The 25,026-nt window shown below is 40.5% G+C and overlaps 2 protein-coding genes across 2 annotated transcripts; one reads left to right on the top strand and one right to left on the bottom strand.

Moving 5' to 3' along the window:
• Positions 1 to 581: 581 nt before the first annotated feature.
• emc3 (ER membrane protein complex subunit 3) lies at positions 582 to 8,197 on the bottom strand. The gene is made up of 9 exons (XM_080424019.1): positions 8,032 to 8,197; positions 5,197 to 5,368; positions 5,039 to 5,096; positions 4,831 to 4,924; positions 2,541 to 2,645; positions 2,182 to 2,263; positions 1,987 to 2,066; positions 1,550 to 1,632; positions 582 to 1,464 (listed from the first exon to the last, which is right to left on the bottom strand). Exons 2-9 carry the CDS (start codon positions 5,349 to 5,351, stop codon positions 1,336 to 1,338), a joined length of 786 nt encoding a protein of 261 aa, XP_080280145.1. The 5' UTR covers positions 5,352 to 5,368; positions 8,032 to 8,197; the 3' UTR covers positions 582 to 1,335.
• Positions 8,198 to 9,783: 1,586 nt separating this feature from the next.
• On the top strand, positions 9,784 to 24,321 carry LOC308080092 (RNA-binding protein 5-like). The gene is made up of 25 exons (XM_080421830.1): positions 9,784 to 9,920; positions 10,386 to 10,438; positions 10,745 to 10,919; positions 11,047 to 11,193; positions 11,696 to 11,765; positions 12,784 to 12,857; positions 13,774 to 13,857; positions 13,946 to 14,006; positions 15,058 to 15,123; positions 15,231 to 15,391; positions 15,505 to 15,602; positions 16,103 to 16,190; positions 16,665 to 16,733; positions 16,819 to 16,885; positions 16,993 to 17,069; positions 17,446 to 17,542; positions 17,663 to 17,754; positions 18,212 to 18,403; positions 18,508 to 18,663; positions 19,710 to 19,787; positions 20,365 to 20,544; positions 21,237 to 21,305; positions 21,411 to 21,514; positions 22,110 to 22,239; positions 22,850 to 24,321. The coding sequence occupies exons 2-25, from the start codon at positions 10,422 to 10,424 to the stop codon at positions 22,973 to 22,975; spliced, it is 2,478 nt and encodes an 825-aa protein (XP_080277956.1). The 5' UTR covers positions 9,784 to 9,920; positions 10,386 to 10,421; the 3' UTR covers positions 22,976 to 24,321.
• Positions 24,322 to 25,026: the final 705 nt, after the last annotated feature.

Here is a 25,026-nt window from a genome sequence, read left to right as displayed (position 1 = left end):
ATACCTGTTGGCTTGTTGTAAAAACTGTGTGGTCTAGTAGACTTATGCCCACTTTAAGTTCTATTCCCCACACAGACACCAGCGTGTATAGTTCCTAACTTATGCATGACAATTAACAGCATTACCATGCTCGTCTATACACATAATACACATACATTACACTAGACTAGACCATTGATTCTCAACCTTTTCAACCTATTTTTACCCCCAAAAAGAGTTGTATGTGAACTGGGGACCCACCACCCTGATAAGCACTTGGAATTGTAGGAGTTGAGCATTACACTTTGTCTGACTCGGTTTCACAGATAATTGTGAAAATAGCTGATCTACTTGTTCACAATACCTCCCAACAATTGTTGCCTATTTCTTAAGTAATATTTGACAATTTGGCCAATGTTTGACAATTTTTTATAGTATAGCTTCTGACTACTAGACCTTTAAAATATTTGTAAAATGTTCTATATGAAGAGTTGCTGAGTTACACACAGTCTAAAAAAAATAATACACTTCAGCATATATGAATAATATATGATATGAATAACACTGTGAATGAAGGTGCATTGAAATAAGTAAAAACGGTGTTATGTAGTCAAACAAGACTTTATACAAAACACAGGGAATAGTTACAAAATAAACTGTCTAAATAAATATTTTAAAAACACAATAACTTCAACTACAAGTTTTCAGAACCCAGTTAAGTTTTAAGTCTAGGTCCATCAGTCATCAGGCGACATGAAGCAGCTGCTGTTTATGAACTGACAGAGGACTGATGAAGGATTGTGGAAGTGCAATGAAATAAACATCACTTTCATAACCACAGCTATGGAAAATGACAGTAATTGTATCTTGCTTTTTTTTTTTACAAGACATCTGAATACAACGGTAGTAACACATAAAGAGCATGATTAAAAAAAGAAACAACACTAGTTCACATACTGTAGTAGCTCATTACCTAATGGCATGTTAATAGTAATGATAGCATATAAATACAAGCTATTGATAATGCATTCCAACAAGCAAAAATATGTCTTTCATTTATTTGCTTTACTTTTCCATACTTGTTTAAAAACAAATTGTCAAAGTTATGCCTTCTAACTCGTTATGTCTCCTAATAGACAACAGAACCAGCGTAGTTTAGCAGATATTTCATTGCAAGCAGACCTGACCTGATGCTTAATAAATGTGAGGACGATGATTGTATATGAGTGAGTGTAAACTTTGCATAACGTGAAGGGATTAGCCTCATTTCTACACAATTCATCTCAAAAACCTCTAGGAGACCCCACCTGCAATGAACCACAATCAAACCGAAGGCTCTCATTGTTATATAGTCAATCAGAACATGCCGGTGGGCAAATCCTTGCTAAACATTCCGTCAAAGTCCAGTTCCCTGCTCATCAATTCCTCTTCAACGTTATCAAGTGCCCACTGGTGGTCAGTTAGTTCCAGTGCCTCCCACTCAGCCTAAAATGACAAAAAATGTAGAAAAATTTGCGAAATCCTGCTGTGTTAATTTATCCTAAACCTAAAGATAAAACAAACGTTATACCTTGAAGGCTTTATTTGCATCTGCAGGCATTGCCATGGCTGCACCACTCATCTGCTCCTGCATGATCCTGGACTGGTCAGCACCTGTGGGGAATTATGTCAACAAATACTTTAATCACCTTGGAATGATATATCGGTGGTCTTCTGAGGGAGAGTGCTGCCAGTCACAGTATGATAACAATAGTAGTACATGATATTGTTCAGACTGAACAACGTCAATATTAATTCAAGACAAAAAGTATTTCTACAAAACCATAAATAACACTTAAACAGCAAGCACTAGTATGTCATCAGTTTAAAATAAATCAAAATAGGCATGTCTGTCATTGTGCACAAGTACGGCCTCACTAGCTTTAAAAAAGGTGCCCGTGTTACTATACCCTTACACACCCAAGGGGGGGGGGAAACAAAACATGATGGAAATTAGATAAGAATTACCATTATCTTGTCCAAGGATTAATGAATACATGCTCCGCAGTCCAAAGACATTCAAGAAATACCACGATGCTGAGCTCACCCTAGAACAATGCACACACAATACGTTAGTATGTAGGTCAAATATATGTATGCATGTATGTATGTATGTATATGGACAGACAGACAGCGATATAGTAGATAACTTTCTATTCTTACCAAGACGCATCCAGGGAGAGCAGTTCTATTCCTTGTTGCAACATGGGCTTGAAGCGTAGTGTGAGAGGGAAGGGAACTTTTGCTGTGTAGAACAAAAGGAAAAAAAATCAGCTTGACACATATTCCAATTTGATACATTTCATACCTCAGAGGAATCATTTGGTCATATCCGATAGAAGAGTTTAACTTTTGAACAATTCTCAATGCACTGCAACAGCAGCTCAAACTAGTTGATATTTATAGAGGTATAACTGAATAATAATAATAATAATAATAATAATAATAACAATAATAATAATAATAATAATAACAATAGTAATAAAATAATAAGTCTGAAGGTATGTAGATGAGGACCTTACTTGTTACAAATCCTGAAAAGGTCCAGTTGATCCAGCCTCCAATAAGGATCATAGGGAGCACGTTGGTCACGTTGCCTTTCATCATGTCTGTCAGCATACTGGGATCTGGGTAAAGACACAAGCAGCAGAGAGATTACATATCACTGAATCCAGTTCAATGCCTTCATTGCACTTGAATCCTAAAATCCCTATTCTGGGGGGGGTAACATTAGCAGAAAACAGCCGATCTACAAGCTCACAACACGCAGGCCTGTCACAATTATTACATAAACGTCTAATCGCAATTATTTTTGCATAATCGTCATAATCGTTTCCATGTTGAAAAATGTTGATACGTTTTCAAATATAAAAAAAGCTGAAATAGCAGATTTACAAGCTTACGTGTCACAAAGTGACGTGTTGTAAGCTTGTAGATCAGCTATTTCTGCTTTTTTATAAAATGATTAAATATGTCAATAATTTCCTAGCCTAAAAAGGCAAACAGAGATAAATGTTTTATTCATATGTTCCAATGCTCAATGCCAAACACACAATTAAATTGTTAATCGCAATTATTTGAATGACAATTAATCGTCAACTTAAATTTCTAATTGTGACAGCCCTAACAACACGTAGCGTGATGTGTTGTGTGAGCCTGTAGATCGGCTATTTTCGGCCTCAATTCCTTTTTTTCAGCGGGATGTCAAAAATAAACAGCGAGAGAGGTACGAGTTGAAACCAGTGCAGAAATCCAGCGGGAGCCTGATTGAGAAAACAAGTCCCCCTCACGGCTCTACTATCTATTGAACATTTCCCTGGAGTTCTGAAATCCATGACCTGATGGATGAAGCTGGAACCAGAGCTTATCATAGTCCAAAACAAAGACGTCATTAAGCGGCATCTGGACAGTATCACAGATGTTGCATGCCACATTTACGATGCGTCAAGCCGGTTCTTGTTCTCAGACGTTTAGGTTGTCAAACCAGGTTCTCATGAGTCAGATCATCACACGCATGAAATCTGCTGCGCTTCCTTAACAAACACAACCACTGTTTCAAATGTCAGCTGTCCCTTTTATGCTGAGTGTACATCAATATAGTATATATAATCAGAATAATCTCTATTGTTACATCACTGGTTTACAGGTTTTTAATCTGTGCCCCATCATTTGGATAGAGCAGGAGAGGTAAGAAGAAAAGAAAAGAACACAGGATACAAACAAGTCAAATGATCAAAGATATATACATATAGTACAGGGGTTCCCTAACCTTTTTATACCACGACCCCATATTATGAGGGAATTTCTTTGGCGACCCCATCAGCCCCCCCGCAATGGAAAATTCCACGAGGGTACAGATGGAACCAAATGGACCTGTGGTCTATGTATTTGTACCACCTGCTCATATTGAACATAGGTCCTAAGTAAATCGTTTATGAACAGCTAAAATCAGTTTGTGTGCCTCAGCCTCTGCATGCAAGGGCTTGCCTTGTGTGAATGTGTGTGCTGCTACTTGATCTCGGTCGGTGTTGGAGGCGGAGCTGTCAGCTGTGTGTGTGTGTGTGTATGAGTGTAGTGGCCGTCATCTTCACGTTGGTCGCGACGACCTCACTTTTTTCCCCCTTCTTTTTTTCCCTAAACGTTTCTTGATGAAAAAGCATGTGTAGAAGCAGGCATGCACATGATGTATGATATCCAGTATATTATATAAATTTGTAAATGTTTATATAAATGCACAAAATATGTGTGTGTGTGTGTGCGTGTGTCTTGCGCAGACTTCAGACTTGACGCCAGTGTTAATTTTGTCGACTAAGACTAAAAGACTAAGGTTTTGATATTTAGTCGGCTAAGACTAGAGTAGACTAAGACTAAACAATTTTCAGAAGACTAAAATAGGACCAAAACTAAATGGTGTGTTATTCAAACGACTAAGACTAAGACTATATCAGAATATGCTGCAGTGTAATTGTTTTTGACTAAGACTAAAAGACTTAAGGTTTTGATATTTAGTTGACTAGACTAGACAATTTTCAGAAGACTAAAATAGGACTAAGACTAAATAAAAATTTGCTGTCAAAATTAACACTGCTTGACGCACATATCACATAGGAGCAGGGTGTGTTGTGCCGATTGGTAAGTCAATCGGCACTTAGCTACACATCTCAAAAACAAAGGTTGAGCACTGGTTAGAGCAGCTAATGCATCTGCGCTACTATCGTGCTTTGATTAGAGGGTGGGTAAGACAGGTCTGCTTCCACACTGTTAGGATCAATGTTTGAGTTTTCAATAATAATAAATGAGAAAGAATATTACCGGTCATTGGGGAGGGAGGGACGACGTTTCTTTTGGTCTTCTTGAAGAATCCATCTTCTTGATTATTGAAGAAGAACTTCCTCATCAAGAAAGACTAAAATGGAAAGACAATGTAACATCAAATAAAAATAAACATAACATAAGAAATGCACTTATTGCCTGTAGAGGACTTGTTTAAATAATATTTGAAATTAAATGCAAAAATTACCTGTTTGGGAATGTACTTCCCATTTTCTCTGAGAATTCTGCTCCTGATAAGCACCTGGCTGGATATTGAAATAAAATAAAATAAATACATACATAAATGTGTTTACATTGTGGTGGATCTCCAGGACTAGTTGACATGTACATTGTAGATTAGCGTACCTGTCAGACACTTGTTCTAACGTCAACTTCTTGTCACTTTGAAGAAGAATGGAAACATAATGCCGAATGATCCCAACGAGGAATGTAATGAAGACAATGGGAAGCACCACCCAGAGTCGGATATTGGAGTCCAGCAGAAGCTCCGGCTCAGCCATAACTTGTCCTAACAGACCTAACAATGAAAGAAGACAACAGTAGAACAAAAATCAATGTGAGAGGTCTGCATGAGAGAAAGGAAGTATGAATGAAAAAGATTAAGCCACAAATACACTGCATGTGTGTGTGTGTGTCAAGAGTAAATATGTAGATCATTTGTTTGTTTTTATTGATCTCGCTCCCTCTCGTCCCCTTGCCCCCCCCCTTCTTCTTCTTCCCTTCCCCCTATGGAAATAACAAAAATGATGGAGCATGCACAATAATGAATTTCAACCACTGTGTTTTACACCTATTAACCTGTGATGTGACAATACAGTTGATTCTGATTCTGAGAGTAGCCATCTCTGATCAGAAATCTAATATTGAGTAATTAATAACTAATGCAGAGTAATTAACGTTTAAACGATTTTGGCCAAAGCCATAGTGTATGAGTGAGTGCATGAGTGGGGAGGTTGCATAGCTATGTTCCCTCAGCCCTATGGTCCCTCAAACCTGACCCTAACCTAACCCCGGTGTCCCGGCCAAATAAACTGGGGGAACAGGACTGACAGCAATCTGACAGCATCATCTGACTGATCGCTGTTAAAGGACGACTTCACCCATTTTCAACCTATCTTCATATAATTGGTGCTCACTAATGCTCAACCAAGCAAATAGAAACTGCAGGATTTCCTTTCCTGGAAAGTTAGCATTGCTATAATTGAAGCCATTGTTCTCGCCTTAATACAAATCGATTAATTTTTTTATCTTGTTTGCAACAACAAAAAAAACGTCCTACCAATGATGTCACTGGTAGGCGGTTTCTGAACTGTCCACAGCCCTCCTCTGAGACACAGACAGAGTAGACAAAAATGGTGTCATATTATCATGAGCATTAGTGAGGAGTGGACCAATTATATGAAGATAGGTTGAAAATGGGTGAAGTCGTCCTTTAATGAGTTTATATGATATATGATAAAGGAGCCATGTGTTTAGAGTTACGTTGACATAGGTGTTGTTGTCACAGATTAATGAACAGACGGCGGGGTGGTTCTTCTAGGACGTTTTTAGGAGGGCTCACGGTTAGCTAGCTAATTATCGCTAGCTAAGTGTTGCTATCGAGAGAGTAGCCCCGTTAGGAACCTCACTCTCCGAGATGAGGTCCCGCTGTCTCGGGTCCCGGCAGAGGTAGAGTCCGGCAAAAGACAGTAAATGTCACCCTTTTCGCAACATCGTATCCAAAAACTAAAGGAGTCCGAGACACCTGCAGATGTTTGCCATTTCGCCGGAAAGTAAGATTTAACCGACGGGGTTGAAAAAAAAACGTTTAAATCGCTTACTTAGTCAGAATGTGCCATCATCATGTTTTCCCCATTAGCCGAATCGGGAGCGGTACTGGCACCTGCCGTCGGGGGGGTTCTTCCGGGTTGAATGGGAAAACATGGCACAGGCTGACTAAATAAGCGATTTAAACGTTTTTTTCCAACCCCGTCCTAAACATTTTACTTTCCGGAAAAATCTTAAACATCTGTAGGTGTCTGTGACCATCTTTACTTTTTGGATACGATGTGGCGAAAAAGGTGATCTTCACTGCATTTGGACGGACTCAACCTCTGCCGGGACGCGGTACAGCGGGACCTCATCTCGGAGCTAGTATCGTGGAGAGTGAGGTTCCATACGGGGCTATCGAGAGAGGTGGTTACCATCATAGCCCTGAAACATGACTGTCATACCATGACAGTCATGGTGCCGAGTCCCCCCGGTTTATAGCGGTGTTCGATTTTTTTTACATTACCAACTCTCACATGTACATAAACGTTCAGATTTCAAATATAAAGTGCTTACCCCCGAGCCACGGATGTTACAAGGCGATCCGGACCACGATAAGTACCCGTATCTCCCGTATTGTTCAATAAAAAGCATTTTAATCCCATCGCAGGCCTTTTTTTGTTTTTTTTTGTTAATGTATCACAGTGCAATACACCTCCCAACCATTAGTGTCGCATGTTGAAAGTATCGGAGACAATTTCGAGAAAATGGCCGGCGATCGGATTAAAATGGTTTTTATTGAACAATCCGGGAGATACGGGTACTTATCGCGGTCCGGATCGCCTTGTAACATCCGTGGCTCGGGGGTAAGCACTTTATATTTGAAATCTGAACGTTTATGTACATGTGAGAGTTGGCAATGTAACAAAAATCGAACACCACTATAAACCAGGGGGACTCGGCACCATGACGCTTGCATACAAGTGTCATGTGAACCATGGCTAGTTACCATCATAGATAGACCAGCCTGCCCTGTAACCATTGGTAACCAACCACCTTTAGTTTAAACGCCTCATTTCTGTGCGGTGGTAGAGTATGTAAAACAATGTTTAAACATGACATTACTGTTTCACTGTGACTTGTTTACAAGATCAAATAATCGGACCCCAAATCATTAACGTTTATGTTGATATAACACATTGTTGTGCACATGGAAAAAGCGTTGTTTCTCCCAACGTGGGTTCGGATAAACGGGCATTCTAACTAAAGCATTCCCTAAGGCTGGTTGAAGCTACAGCACAATGCAAATGTTTTTTTTCATCGTTTGCATGGCAGGCTAATCATGGTAGCCAAGTGGAGCTAGCATTGCTTCATTGACATTATTGTGTAGCAGGGTCTGATTGTGAGTCAGTGTGAGGGTTGTTCTCTTACCACAGGCTTCTTTCTGGAAGTGTTGACACACGGTAACCTTATTTCTCCTTTTTTAATGTCCGTGTTGTAGCAGAATATGTGTCATCAGTATAGTAGTGTGGAATGAACCAGATGGCATTAGTTAGCTGCTGCTGCTCCAGCCATTGTGATGGTGATGAGGCTGTACTGTAGGGGGAGGAAGAGGAATGATGAGGAGAGCACATTTTACTGGATTTGGATAACCAAAGCCAGTGTTGCCAGGTTTTGCGAGAGAAGTAAGCAACCAGGTCTATGAAAACAACCACCCCAAAAGAAGCGACTATTAAAGGAGAGATTTTTTTGTTTTTATAGTTTGTAGCTTGTAGATCTGCTATTTTCAAAAGCAAATTCTTGAAAAAAAAGTAACAAAATCTGGTATGTACGGAGGTCCCCTGACACAAAATATTTGCAGATGGGGGGGTCCGTGGACAAATACATATTCATTTGGGGGGGGGGGGGTTTCCTTGATTTGAAAATGTGAATGAGAAACACTGGTTTAAACAACATTTAGGAAATATAAAGCAACAATAAGCAACTACACTTTAGAAACAAGCCCAAAAGCTTATAAAGCAGACCTGGCAACACTAAAGCGCATCACTGGCTGAGACCAGGCTGAGACTACAGCGCTGCCTGGCGGTGATGGAATGAATGTCCATGGAGCAAACCATGGAATATTTATTTTCTATTTTCTAAATTGTGATAATAAAAATAAAATATAAATAAAATGTAAACAATAAAATATCAGTGGACTGTTTGCTGTTGCATTGTGTACATTTACGAGTCCTTTGATATAGAAATAATACAATTCAACAATAAAACAAAGGGCAAAAAAAAAAAAGGATTAACAAAATAACTAAACTTTGCCAGGGGACTGAAAATCGATCAAATCCATCTCCATCTTTAGCCTCCACATTGCCAGACGACAGACGAGTGTGACAATCACTGGTTCTCATTTCTCAACCTGTGGGTCGGGAGTCGGGACCCCCAGGAGGGTCTTGTAGATCTGCTATTTTCACAATATTTATCTGTGGAACCGAGTCAAACTAATGCTAATGCATCAACTCCGTCTCCTACAATTCAAGTGCTTGTGGGGGTCCCCAATTCAAATATGATTATTTTGGTGGGTCCCCAGTTCAAATATGATTATTTTGGGGGGTCCCCAGTTCAAAAAGCCTGAAAATGTTTAGAACCACCGTATTAAAGAATAACAACATAAAAAAGGTTTATAAATGTGTGAGAAAATACTGCTGAATATAGACGTATTTATTTCCCTCACCCAATGGGGGATGGGCACACCCGACCAGTGTTGCCATGTCTGCTTATTATAAGCGACTTTGGGCTTATTTTTCTGTAAAGTGGGTTGTGTTTTTTTTGGGGGGGGGGGGCTTTCTAAAGTGTAGTTGCTTATTTGGGTTTGTTTCACAATTTTCAAATGATTTTAACCAGTGGTTCTCAAATATTTCCATGTCTGTCATGGTCTGGACCCCCACATTAATATGTTTTGTAGGCTATTTGTCCCTAACCCCCATCTGAAAATGTTTTGTGCCACGAGCCCCGTACCAGATTTCAGATTTGTGTTGTTAGAATGTTGCAGAATTATTCCAAATATTCCACATTTTATTTCAAGATTTTTTGAAAATAGCAGATCTACAAGCTCGGCTACTTTTGGACTTGCTTTCTTAGACATGGTTGCTTATTTCTTTCGCAAAACCTGGCAACACTACACACCCGGAAGTTAGCAGCAGCAACCAGCTAGCCTTCCTAGCTAATGTCACCGCTGTGTAACTAGTTATTTACCATGTTGTTACTAGTTATCCGCAAAAGCACTGTGTGATGCACGTTAGTTAACCCGTGGACTTCACTCTGCACTGGTAGGTCATTCACTGGAGTGTCTGTCATTTATATTACTTCGGTGCTTCTAATGGGAAAGCCTTGGTTATAGTTCACCTTAGTAAGCTAACGCTAAACTAATTTATATGCTGATAGATTGTAATGTAAACAGACCAGGCTAGTTACTAACTAGTTATCATCATGGGTCGGCTGATAATGCTGTGTTTCTCAAACATTTTCGTGTCAAGGGCCGCAAACTTGGCCGGGGACCCCCATGTCAGGGACCCCCATGTCAGGCCCCGAGTCCCCAGGTCCTAGGGTCCCTGACATGGGGGCCCTTGGCCAATTTTCCTGGGGCCCAGGATATTTTTTACTGGGGGGCGTCCTGGAGCTTCCCAAGGACCCCACTTTTGAGAACCGTTGGGCAAATGTACCTCTTATGTTGCTTTAAATGAAGGACTCTCAAAATGAATTTAGTTGTCTTAAGAAATTCTTATTTATTTCAGAATTCATTGACGGATCTAATATTTTCTGCAGTGCAAATGAGAGCTGATAAAAGGTAAGAAGAATATGCTCATAATTCACCTTTAGTCCCTGTATCAATCTTTTAGTGCTGAACATAACTTATTGCCATATCCTGCTCTTAGTATTTAGTCGGCTGTCACGTGTGTTGAAGAGAAGAAGGAAGTCACTGACTGGAGCAAACTCGAGACAATTAAAGCCTTTCTTATTTACTGGGTGCGTGCAGGCAAATAACGTGACATCGAAACGTTGTCGCGTTATTTGCCAATACATCTCATCAGGTTATGTCACATGTGTTCTCATTGAAGTCTCTGTGGTACTCTGCATTATGACCTTATTGCAGACTGAGTCGTGGGGAACGGAGTGGAAGATATGGATCTGGAACGGATGGGAGTAGAGACGATCCAGAAAGGCATGAGAGAAGGAACCGTGATGCAGAGAGGGATTGTGATCGACGCTGGGGCGATGAAAGGCACAGGGAACGATTTGATGCACGGAGAGGTCGAGATAGTCCTGAGGTCAGTGAATATAACAGCTGTTTGAGGATATCGATGTTTTGTAAGTTTTAGACCTCTGGAAAGAGAGCACTTTGTAATTCTTGTGGATTATGACAATGCAGATGTTATTTTCATGTTTTTGCTACAGAGGGGGCAGAGAAAGCGACATTCCAGTGATCGGTCAGATGACGAATATGATGGGGATCCAGACCAGGACTACAAGATGGAGCAGGAAGAGGAGGAGAGCAAGACTATCATGCTTCGAGGTCTATCTCTCCACATGTCAGAGGATGATGTACGTTTGCCAAGCCTTATTGCAATTATAATTATAAATAAGACTGAGGAAATTAAATGTATTGCTTTAACCCTTTTATGACCGGGAACGCATCTGTGTCATTTAAGATTTATTTGGCTATTTTTTTAAAAATCTTGAACATTTGTGGATTTTATTTTATATATGTGTGTTTTAAAAAATGTTTTAATTCCCTGGAGCAACATATGTTCAGATGGGGATCCGTGGCCAAATACACATCATTTTAGGGGGTCCTTGAGGTTGGAGCACCACTGATATAGCAACATAAGTTTTTTCAAAAAAGAATTAGGATTTAAATGACATTTGTAGAATTATATATTCAAAGATTCAAAAATGGCAGATCTACGAGCTCATGTGCCGCGCGCTATGAGCTTGTATATCTGCTATTTTTGAATAGCCAAAGAAATCTTAAAATGACACAGATGCGTTCCCTGTCTTAATGGGTTAAGAAATTTGATTGAGCCTCTTTTATCTTTGGTTCAAGATCCGGACGGCCCTTGAGCAGCTGCAGGGCCCGCAACCTGTGGACATCCGCTTGATGAAGAAAAGGACGGGTGAGTGGCGTAGTTCCAAGAGGGTTCATCTCACATTCCATATCCATACATCCACACCATGCAACCTGCCTCTCCCCCTATCACTGCTATGCCATAATGTCCCATTCTACAGCTGTCAGCCATAGGACCCCTTTTGTGCCCGATTATATATGTTTGTGTGATGTGATTTAGGGTATAGTAAGGAGATAGTTGTTTACTTTGTTAGTAGGGCTGCACAATTAATCACAAACCGTGATAGCTTTCAGTGAAATAATCGCGAACCTTGGCAATTCATTTAAACACCTTTTATATGTTCCACTGTTGCACCTTGCCATTGTCTCCTCCATAGATATAGAAACCTAGATATCTCATTGGCCTCTGCAGTTCATCGGAGCGACGTATATCGCGACCGCCATTTTGGAGAAGGCAAGCTTCCTGACTGGCCAATCACAGCGCGTCTTTTCCGGGACGTCAAAATCTAGTTGTATAAAAATATCCAAGTCCCGGAAAAGACTCACTGTGATTGGCCAGTAGTCAGGAAGCTTGCCTTCTCCAAAATGGCGCCCGAGATACAGACGCGCCTCAGAGCCAGAGGAGACGTCTACCTTTTTATATGTCTATGGTCTCCTCACCATCACACAAGTTAACCAAAACATGATACATCCCATCTCCACGTCCATCAGGCTGACAGAGGCACAATAAACCTACAGAGGTCATTACTTATGATTTGACCAAAGATGTGACACCAGTAAGGGCAACAAATACAAAAATAAAACCTATTAATTATTGATTCAATAATCATGAATCGATAATTGTCATCAAACCAAATAATCAGGATAGTAATTGTAGCCATAATAGTGCAGCCCTAATGTGTTAGTATTTTGTTGTGAAATCATGTTTCGATAAAGGTTACCTACCTGCTTAGGTGTTAATTTGAATTGGACTCGCTATACAGCCGACTGTGACTGAGAGTTTGAATGTTTGTACCAAAGCATTCTGACTAACACACCTCCCGTCTATATTTGAATGCTGTCTCTAGGTATAAGCAGAGGTTTCGCCTTCGTGGAGTTTTATCACTTGCAAGATGCTACCCGATGGATGGAGACCAATCAGGTTGCCTCAACAATCACCAAGTCTAAAATTTGTCTTGGAGATTAGAGCCCCCAAATAACAGATTCAACTGATCTTTTGAGAGTTTTGAAGAAAAAAAGTTAAAAAAAAAGAAGTGACAATTTACTAAAGGCTTTAGTATAATGACAGTATTCTAAATTGTAATTTAAAACTGATATCAGAGGCAATTCCTCTGATATCTGTTGATGACTTGTTTAAAGTATTTAATAACCATTCAAAACATGGGTCTAACTTTAACTGCTCAGTTCAATTTGTGAATTTTGTTTCTGAACTTATATCTGAATCGCCCAAGTGGTCCTTTTTTTGTTTTATAGTCATGACTGCTCTGGAACTCTCTAGTCTCTCCCCATGGAGTTTTGCCAGATGCCAACCTTGGACTCTTTCAAGTCCGCACTTTCAAGAGACACTTGTTCACTCAGGCTTTTGGCAAATAGTTTGTTTATTTTTGTAAATGTAAAGTGTCCTTGGGTTTTTGAATTTATTATCATTATTGCTCTAGGGTTTCATAGCACACTCTGCTCCAGCTCAGTTCTTCTGCTCTTTGCTCATCCCCCATTTAAAATCCGAAGACGGGAATTGATCAAGGACGAGCTGGCAGCACTCCGGTCCGAAACACTAGCACATAGCAATACCTTTTTAGTTTTGAGCACTCAACCCCCTTATAAACACAGACCTACAGCTCTCTCTCTTTCTCAGAATGTCTTTCTATCACCTGATCTGCTACTGCTCCCCTGTATTCACTGAGTGACTCGACCTAAATGAGTGTATACGCCTAGCCACTCTTTCCCGTTCCAGTTGTGCTCACTCGTTGGGTGGGACTAGTGGCTGGACCTCACCTGCCAATGTTAACGTAACTATCCTGGAAGCCGAAATAACTCGCGTCTTTTTGACCCTGCAGAACAAGCTGATGATCCAAGGAAAAAGCATAGCCATGCATTACAGCAACAGGAGACAGAAGTTTGAGAACTGGCTCTGCAATGCTGTGAGTTTCATGAAACCTGCGAGTCGAGTCAACGTCATTTGTCTTGTTTGTAACTAACAAAACAGATAATGTTATCCGTTGTTCACAGTGTGGCCTGTACAATTTCCGGAAGAGGTTGAAGTGTTTCAGATGCGGATCTGTCAAAACTGGTGAGTAGTAATGTTAGGCCTGTACCTCACCTATTAAAGGAGAATTCCGGACCAAGTTTTTCTTACCTTTTTATATGATATTATCATATCCTAGGGTGTGTGTGAGTGGTACAGTAGAAAAAAATCAACTCCATCCCGAGTCTACCGCAGTTAAAAACCTGAGTGTACGGTCTATGCGCTAGATCACGTTTTTTTTAATCGCGATTTTGTATATATTTTTGGGCGGTGAAACCGCCCCTATAAGTGAGATTTGGAAAAATGTACATTTTCCTGCGCTGTGATCTGGGCCCAGGAAATTTGTACAATTATCCTGCGCTGTGATTGGCCAATCACAGTCTATTCAGGACTGTGATTGGCCAGTGTCACATGACACATGTGCATAGCCCTATATAAGAAACCATAACTTGAAAAAAACCAAAAATTGGTTTTTTTCAAGTTATGGTTTCGTCCATCATAAAGAGTGTTATCTTTTGTACATGATTGGTTGACTCCATTCAGTATTGTGATTAGCTAGCAAGCCACCGCCCACTTCACACAGGGTGTGATTTTTTTGTTCATATCTGACGTTTATATTGACATAAAACTGTCCACAGTGTTTGTTTTAGATGCTCCCCTCCGGGAGACTCGCAAGACGAGATTTCACCCAGTGTCAGCTTGTAAACACTACGGCGGCCCATTTGGGACAAAAACACTGTGGCGAGGTTTCTGCCATTGTGAACGTCAGATATGAACAGAAAAAATATATAAAAGTGCGATTAAAAAATACACGATCTAGCGCATGGACCGTCCACTCTGGTTTTTAACTGTGGTGGACTCGGGATGGAGATATGAATTTTCCTGTAACAGTCCACTGAGTAAAGATGGGAATAGAAGATTAACAATAGCACTGTGTCCTATAAGAATCTTTCATTGTCTTAACTTCAACACAGCCAAGTAGTACAGTTAGTACATCAGATAGTCCAGACATTTTGATATGATAGTTTCTTGTCAAATGAATGTAAGAATTTCTGCATTGGTCTTGATGAAACTACTTTGCTCTTGTTGAACACAGAGGGGGACTCTGCTGGAGCAAGTGGTGTGAACGAGTCTCAACATTCGGGGGATTATAATGGCGACAGTGAGTGCTGCTTTTCATATGCGCAAATATTAGGATCTTATATTTCATGTATTGTACACAAAGAGCTCCTCAATTCTTTCCCATTCTCTTCTCTCTATAATTTCCAGCAATTATCTTGAGAAACGTTGCCCCTCATTCGACCGTCGATGCGATTCTGATATTGCTGGCACCATATGCTAATCTGAATTCTGGCAACATCCGCCTCATTAAAGACAAGCAAACGAGACAGAATCGAGGCTTCGCCTTTGTTCAGCTCTCATCTCCGTTGGTATGTTCATGTTTGTTGTGAAAGTGTTGGGATAATGATGAAATGTTTGTTGGGGAGGGTGGATCTACATGCATAATATCTGAGATTAACGTTCTTCAAATCCCTGTGTGTAGGAGGCTTCTCAGCTCCTCACTATTCTCCAAAGCCTCCAGCCACCTCTGAAACTCGACGGAAAGACGATTGGTGTGGATTATGCCAAGAGTGCCAGGAAGTGAGTCATCATAAACATAATTATCCTCCAGTTCAGATCAGATTTGCATTCATCCCCATGAAGCATCATATATGGAGAAGACTCCAAGAATTTTGTCACCGCCTGATTGTTTAACTTTCATGTGAATAGGGCTGCAACTGTTGATTTTTTCCTTAATGAATAATCTATCGATATTAACTCTCTCAGTGCCAAGCCACGAGTTATCCCGAGTTTTTTCTGAATGCCCTCAGTGCCAAGAACGGAAAATCCCGACTTTTTTTTTTTCGGGATTTTTTTTTTACATAAAAGAAAAAGAAAAAAAAATGCTACTTATGATTAAATCCCCTTTTGCAGTTATTGATGGTCGGGACCAATTAGTTTTAAGTAAAACATCCTCCTGAGGTGCCTGGAGGATGTTTTACTTCAAACTAATTGGTCCCGAACTTCACTAATTAATACACACAGCAAATCCCACTGAATAGCTTCACGTTTTGATACAAGCCCCAATTATTCCCTCTCAGAGACTCGGTGCAGCCTGAAGGGATTAGAGCCAACGCTCTGTCTGTTGCCAGCACAGCCATAGCTGCTGCTCAGTGGTCATCCAGCCAGGTACAGTTTGTTTTTGTTTGGTCTTTTTCATCCTTTCTTCAATACAAATATGTGTTTCGGGAGCTGATGCCACATGGCATCGAGGTGTTGTTGTGACATCATTATGGAACAACAAAAGCTCTTTGTAGTGTTTTGCTGATATTTCTTTGTTGATAGCTTCTAGTGTGTATTAGAGGGTAGCACGGCTCTGCCCGGGAACCGGAACCCCGAACCAAGCCGGGTCGGGGCCAAACTATTGACTTGTCCCTCTGATCGGTTTCAATTGCCACGGTTCTCTTCGGTCCATTTGAAATGGATGGACCCGTGCTACCCTCTAGTCAGTGTGTTGTTCAAATGGTCTTTGCTTGAGGAAGACTTTAATACAGCGCTTTAAATACAGTGTGTACGGATAATAAATCTTTCTACTAAGCACCTGGCCTTCTTAGAAGTTTGACCTGCACTTCACTATTGCTCATACCAGTTTCTACCTTCTAGTTGCAGCAGGGTGTAGGCGCCACCTCTGACTACGCCTCAACACAGGACGGTTATGCTCAGTATACACAGGTCAGTGAAATCATGTCGTCATCACATGAATGATTTGAGGAATTGAATGAACATTTTAATCAGTGCTTCATCTTTTCTCATACAGCCTTATCAGCTGTGGCCCCAGCAGCCTGAAGCAGTGGCACCTGTCATGGGAGACGGACTGCTAGGAGGTAGGTAGTAACGAGTAATAGTCATTGTGTTGAACATGCTAAATGAAACCGAACTACGACATCTATTATTATTACTACCACAACAAATTATTATTTCTGTCCCACAGCTGCTCCAGGAGTGAAGACGTTGATCCCAGCAGTCACAGGGGTTCTGTCCCAACCACTCCTCCAGTCTGCGATACAGGTAGATACTTCATCAACAACACTAGACTAACTATCAATAATGTTCTTGGCGATTATTATAACTTGTTTTTAAATGATCACGAATCGTGTTGTTGTTCTTTTTTTATTATGTGTGTGTGTGTGTATATGTATAATAATAAATAAAATACTTTCTTTGGTATTTCACCCAGGCGAGCGTGGTAATATGCCTACACCTAACCCCAAACCTTAGCCTCACAAAAACTATGCTTAATCCTAACCTCACAAAGACTATGCTTAACCCTAACCTTACCTCACAGAAACTATGCCTAAACTTAACCTCAAAGCCACGCCCACCTGGGTGAAACACCGGGAAAAGAGAGAGTCCGATATAATCCTGTCTTCTTTCCTCTCCTCAGGCGCACCAATTAGTTGGGCAAATAGACGGGGCGCCGTCGTCACTGGCAACATCCTCAACTGCGGCGGTCAATGACTCTGCTGCTCCTAAAGCTTCTGGTAAGATGAGTTGAACACACAATAGCTTTATCCACCGGTGTAATGAATAGAACTTAATATTAATGCATTGAATGGATGAATTAGACTTTAAAATGATTGTACTGCTGTTTTTGTCACCAGGTGCCCCCGACACATCCACTTACCAGTATGATGAGTCTTCTGGTTACTACTACGATCCACAGACAGGGCTGTACTATGACGCTAACAGCCAAGTATGGATTTTATGTGTTTTATTATTTGTTTTCAAGTTGCCTCACATGTAGGCCTGTCACAATTATGACATAATCTTCTAATCACAATTATTATCATTATTTCATAATAGTCTCCATGTTGAAACATTTTCACACATTTTCAAATATTAGAAAAGCAGGCTTACAACACGTCACAAAGTAAGTGACGCGTTGTAGCCTTGTAGATCAGCTATTTTACCATGTATAAAATTATTAAATATGTCAATACTTTCTTTGTATATTTAAGTTATTTTTCATATCTGTCCCAATGTTCAATGGCCAAACACACAATTAAATCGTTAATTGCAATTATTTCAGTGACAATTAATCGTCAACTTAAATTTGTAATCGTGACAGCCCTACTCACATGTTGCATTTCATTTCTACCAGAAGCTATTTTAATCCTCAACATTTGCTATGATCTTGTTGTCGTCAATAGTACTACTACAACTCCCAGACTCAGCAGTACCTGTACTGGGACAATGAGCAACAGGCTTATGTCCCTGCACCCGATGGTGCAGGCACAGAGCAGGCCTCCGCAGAAAGCGCTTCAGCTAGCGCCGCCACTGGCTCGGCTATGAAAGAGCCTAAGGAGAAGAAGGAGAAACCAAAGAGCAAGTCTGCACAGCAGGTACATGGTCACAGAAAACTGTTCAACTCTCTCAGTTTTGTGCTCTCGGGTTTCCAGAGCTTATGGAGATGATTTTTCTGCATTCCCTGTTTCTGCACTATCAGATCGCTAAAGACATGGAACGCTGGGCGAAGACCTTGAACAAGCAGAAGGAAACCTTCAAGAGTAGCTTCCAGGCGTTGGGAGGACAGTCCAGGGAGGAGGAGGGCAGAGAGTCTGCTGCAGCAGACGCAGGCTTCACCACCCTGTTTGAGAAAAAGGTGCTTAATCACTTAAAGTGAACCCATTAAGACCTGAGGCCCATGCTACAAATGTCTTCTAAATCCTAACAGTTTTCTGCGAAACCTTTCCCGGTTTTAATGGGTTAAGCCCTATATACAGTACTTTGTCAGAGGACCAATAGCAGATCTGCAAGCTCACAACGCTCACGATGTGACCTTGTGAGCATGTTGATTGGTTATCTTTGTGAATTTCTCACCTGTAATGACATTCCCCAAAATAGGGACCCCAGGTTGAAAGTGCTTAAAGGTATCATGACATTCATTTTCACTTTTTTTATTTTCAATGTTTTATTTGGGGTTTTATGACCTCAATTACACCCAAAAAACCTGAACTTAGAACATTCAGTGGATTTTCTGTGGTCTGGGGTTTTCTGAATAATTAGGCTGAAAAGTAATCTGAGCTTGGCCCTTCGACAGTGAGGTCACAGTCGATTAATCCCGCCCACTCTCCTCCTCGCCCCTCCCCTCCCCTATCCTTTCCTTTGGGGGGGCGGAGCAAAGGCGATGATTGACAGGCAAAATCCCTCACCAGCGACACCCGCAGGCAAAGATTTCTTTTTTCATTGCAGTTGAAAAGGCTTTAGAAATGTGAGAGAAAAACACCTGCCATTGATCACTGGAATGGAATTTTCACTTAAAACTTTTTGTACACTTTTGAAGGACCAGGACAAAGACTTTGAATGTGGTGTAAAAGTGAATGTCATGAAAGCTTTAAATGAATGTAGTCATTATTTACTGTGACTAGAAGAGAACATCACTCTGGTTTATGGAGATCTAGTGGTATGTGGAGAGAGGCAGGTCTGATGAGGAAAAACGTATTAACAATTTGAACTCTTAAATGTTTGTTCAGCTAGACTATTTAATGGAAAGTTTTTATTAATAACATTTCAATAGTAACAGGACTTAGATGGCCTCCAGGTTAGCTGAGCCCTACTGTATTATCTGATCGCCCTTGAACATCTATTCTGGACCCGGTACATGTTAAAATTGATGTGCATTCTATGACACGACTTCTGTTATTTCAGCAAAATGGTGGCTTCGAGGTGCAGGCCTTTATGAACGAACGCGTGCAGACCATAGTAGAACAAGAATCGGCAACAAAGGTGAGGGGGGCGGCCTATGAAAGACGGCACTCGGTAAAATCCTCAATGTCAGTTAACTCTGACATTCTAAAGTAAAATTATGCCAAACATCCAATGGTTATTTTGGAAAATTATGTATGTTGTAAGTTAGTATATTTATTCAAGTTAAGCAATAGTTCACCCAATTTTTTTTATAAAAAACTTTTTCTATCGATTAGTCACCCCATGGAGACTTTGATGACCAGTGGACCGGTAGGAGACTCTTTGTGTCTCCTTCCGGAACCGCTGCCGGTCATCAAATTATTGCCTTAGGAATGCGACAAAAAACAAAAAATATCCATGAATTCAAGTCTCCATGGGGTGACTAATCATTTTGGGGGTGAACTATCCCTTTGAGCTCTTCTTCCATACAAAGCCTAAGTGCAGTAACTACAGTGTCAAACTGATACAAATGTTAAAGTGTTTCAACTGGCCGGCCTAATTGGTTATCTCTGTATATAAGTGATATTGCACGAATTGTACATGTATTCATGAGGTAATTGTTTATTTCACAAAATCGTGAATGGTTGAAATAACCTTTGTGTTTTGTAAATTGCAGAGTGGTCTGGTTGCGGCCTACAACGGGGACAGTGACCCGGAGGAAGGTGCAGCGGAGCAGACAGAGGAGGAGACCGCAACGCTGACCGACTGGACAAAGATGGCCTGTCTGCTTTGTCGAAGGCAGTTCCCCAACAAAGAGGCCCTGCTGCGTCACCAGCAGCTCTCCGACCTACACAAGGTACACACAGTAGGGCAGTAGAGAAAGAGCAAGGTGTGCTCGATCTGAGTGACACTATGATGAATATTTTTGGGATCTGCCATCTGCTAGGGGGTATACGACAGTCCCTTGGCACAGGATTAGGTAGAGACAGCCAGGACGACATTTTGGAATGTCACACACTTTAAATCAGTGGTTCTCAAACATTTTCATGTCAAGGACCCTCAAAATGACCTGTATTTGTCCACGGACCCCCATCTCAAAATATTTTTGTTCCAGGGACTGGACCCCCCAGAAGCAAATGTATATTTCTATACCGCAATATAGAAATATTCTGTTACAAAACAAAGTCCAGAATTCAAAATGTACTTGAGTAAAAGTACAAAAGTATTGGCATCAAGATTTGAGTTACAAATGTTGGCTTTAAAAATATTCTTAGATTCAGGATTTTTCTAAAATAGCAGATCTACAAGCTTGTTTATCTGCTATTTTTGAATGGCCAAATATAAAATATGGTTAAAGTCGTTAAAATGATTGTGACGCTATATCAACTAATTTGGCTGGGGACCCCCTGGTACCCCCCCCCCCCCCCAAGGACCCCTGGGGGTCCCCAGACCCCACTTTGAGATCCAATGCTTTAAATTTACCATTTTACAATTCTGGGTGGTCACGTCTCAAGTGATTTAAATTAAATCGCTGTTAATATGTTTCAGCAAAACCTGGAGATTCAGAGGCGATCTAAGCTAACGGAAGCCGAGCTGGAGGAGCTGGAGAGGACGGAGGTATTTATTTGATCCAAATGCTGCTCCTCATCTTTGAGCGTTTGGTGGGATGATGCTTCATAAGATCATTTTTACATGGTTGTTTGTGTCCCTTTTTGTCTACAGCTGAAGTACAGAGACCGAGCTGCAGAGAGAAGGGAGAAGTATGGCGTTCCTGAACCACCTGCTCCTAAAAAGAAGAAATTCTACCAGCCTCCCGCTCCCACAGTGTAAGACAGTGAATCACAACCTTTTTTCATATTTGATATGCATTAGTCTATGGACCTCCCGTTTGATGTGATTTCCCCTTCCGGGACCCCAGTCTACACAGCAAAAACCTCAGTGGTAATTTAACTCGTTGTACAAATAGAGCCGTAACGGTGCATTTGGTTCCATTGTTACACTGTTATTAGAGTGACAGACCCAGAAGGATCCATTTTCCTTTAGTTCCTAACTATCAGTTATTTAGTTGGGAACCCCTTCAAGGACGCCTGGGGGGTCTCTGGACCCAGTGGTGTAAGACATAACGGTGGTACAGCTAGATATCGAAATGCCAAATTCAGTCAGTCACTAAAGGAATGTCCTTATCTTGAACACTATTATTAGCACTATTATCAAACGCCACATCAGTAAACGTTAGTCATCTCTCTGAAAGGATAACGCGTCGTGCAGTGATGGGTCTTTGGAGATCGTAGATTGCATGGTCTGATTAATGTCCTGAACGTTTGTCTTATCTGAAAAGTCTTTGACAATATTTGCCGACATAGATGATGTTCACAGTTTCCTAACTTGTTTCATGGAAATGTGACGCGCACACACACACAGAAACTACGAGCAGCCCACCAAAGACGGTCTGACCAGTGATAACATTGGGAACAAGATGCTGCAGGCGATGGGCTGGCAGGAGGGCAAAGGTTTAGGACGCCACCAGCAGGGCATCACCGCTCCCATCGCAGTGAGTATAAGCACCAGTGGTGGAAGAAGTACTCAGACATTTTACTTAAGTAAAAGTAGCAATGCCACAATATAAAAATACTCTGTTACAAGTAAACGGTCTGTGTTCAAAATGTTACTTGAGTAAAAGTACAAAAGTATTGGCTTCAAAATATACTTAAAGTACCAAAAGTAAAAGTACTAACGTGTTTGAAAACAGCAGATCTACAAGCTCACAACGCGTCGCGATCCGACGCGTTGTGAGCTTGTAGATCTGCTGTTTTCAAATAGCCTAGGTATAAAAATAGGGCTGAAGTGGTTAATGTATGTTTTATAATGTAATCATTTATATCTGCAAAGTAACTAAAGTTTTCAAATAATTGTAGTGGAGTAAAAGTACAATATTTGCCTCTGAGATGTAGTGGAGTAGAAGTAGAAGTATTGAAAATTGGAAATATTCCAGTAAAGTAAAGAAATGCCTCAAAATTGCACTTAGGTACAGTACTTAGTAAATTTACTTAGTTACTTTACACCATTGGTAAGCACAACTTGCTGGAGGTTGGGGGGGGGGGGGTCGACCCGTGTCAAATCTGCCTCTTCAAATAATTGTCTTTTCCCGTCTCTCCCTACAGGCCTCATTAAGGACCAAGGGCACAGGCCTGGGAATCAAAGGAAGTGCATACGAGCTCTCGGCATCTGACACCTACAAGGACGCTGTGCGGAAAGCCATGTTTGCGCGCTTCACTGAGATAGAATGAATGCGACCGTGGGGGTGGGGGTTTGGGGAGGAGGGGCTTACTTTCACAAATCATTGCCAATGATACAAGAAAAGACACTGATAATTATGATACTGTGAATATATATTTCTTTTCTCACTGGCTTCTCAATTGTTTCTTTTCTCATTGTATACAAATTTCAGTTTTGTTAAATAAGATATTCTTCTTCTATTCTTTTTTCTTTTCTTCCAGTGGAACATGTACACTTTGTATAGTTGTTTGTATTATTTGTACAGAATAATGTGATCCTTTGAGCTCCCTTCTGCTGTAGTAAAGCTAAACATTGTGCTCATGAAGTTTTCTCTGGTGTATACATACGACGAGTAATAACTGACTATACAATGTGCCTCAGTACCAGCCCTTTAAGTTCCCTTGAACAACACACTGAACTGCTCCAGTCTAGCTGCTCATTGGCCAGCAGTATAAGGCTGGTTTTACTGGTAAGCTTAAAGGAGCAATTCACCCATATCGTTGTTTTTCATTAAGGCTCATAATATTGCACATTTTCCGTCTACTCACTCTGTGTCTCATTGGTGGGCTATGGACAGTTCAGAAACCACCAAGACATCAATGGGGATTCCACTACTGTAATTAAATGGAAACGAAAGCCATTGTTCCTGCTTTAATTTAAATAAAGTTTGATATCTTGTTTGAAATTGCCAAACCTGCCTACTGATGATGCCATCTGTAGGCATGTTTCTGAACGGTCCACAGCCTCCCTCTGAGACACAGAACAAGTAGACACAAAATGTTGACATCTTATAATGATCCTTAGGGAGAGCCAATGATATGAAGATTGGGTGAAGTGGTCCTTTAAAAAGAAGTGCCAACCCAAGACAAAAGTTTAACTGTATATTAAATATTGCAGAACCATAGAATTTTATATTGCAGGGTACAGACTGACTTGGTCAATAAAAAGGGGTTATTCACATTTAGAAGTGACTCAAGCCCTCATGTGCTTGTGGGACCTCTTAATTGCACAGTACACTGAAGACAAAGTAGCGTAGTCCTGTTTATCAATGTGCATAAAATAAACGGACCAAATGGTCTATATAGTCATGAAATACTATGAAATAATACACATTTCTCCTTTACCTGACTTTAAAAGGCAGATATGCTGTCTACGACCTGCTCTTGTTTTTTAAAACCTGTACCTTTTTAAAAGGTAACATTTATTTTGTATTTTATCTTTTTAGTTTGTATGTACATGTTATGTACTTTTATTGTTTTATCTGTTGTATAATGCTTTGGCAAGGTCTCACTTGTAAAAAAGGTTTTTAATCTCAGTGTGATTTCCTGCTTAAATAAAGGCTATATAAATAAATTTGATTTCCACTGCCCAAGATTTTGTTTTGTTTGTAATCCGTAAACAAATATATGAGATATTGACTGTTCTAGATGGAATTTGGGAATGTAAAAAAAAATAATACAAATGCATATAACCTGTGATGAAAGTTATTCCAATAGCTGATATTACATAAAAGTAGCCCAGGTAATAGAAAGTGTATTTCTAACATAACATCTATAACCTTAGATAGTTATTTTTTTATTGAGATGTAATTGTGGTTACTTTCAATTTCGGCCTATTGCGATCCATGTTTCTTCCATTTAGTCATCATCGGACCTCTCTGAAAGCTTTCTCATTACATAATTTGTGTTATGGTTAGTCTCTCCCACACATTAATTTATCGCTTTTACGATTTGGACCCACATGGGGTTTTAATCAGTCCTGGAGGCGGGGGGGGATCAGTCAGGACTCAGGAGCTCACCGTTATGAAACCATGTCCTTTTATTATCCCCCAGCCTGAGCCCCTGCTTCAGCCCCGGGCACAGACAAATGGGCTCATGTTTTCTAAACTATCCCACTCAGAAATTCCTCAGGAAAATCTTTCATGTCTTTCTACCTGGAATTGAATCTAAATGACTAAATGTTGTCCTAAGGCAATGGTTGCAGACACTGATTATTTTTGCTTGTTTGGATTCACCCCCTGCCTGCGTCTCCCATCCTTTGCAGCCTTTTCGTTGACCATCAT

This window comes from Gymnoscopelus braueri, assembly GCF_963280865.1.
Source record: "Gymnoscopelus braueri genome assembly, chromosome: 3".
Classification (NCBI taxonomy): Eukaryota; Metazoa; Chordata; class Actinopteri; order Myctophiformes; family Myctophidae; genus Gymnoscopelus; species Gymnoscopelus braueri.
This window is presented reverse-complemented; position numbering and strand designations above follow the sequence as displayed.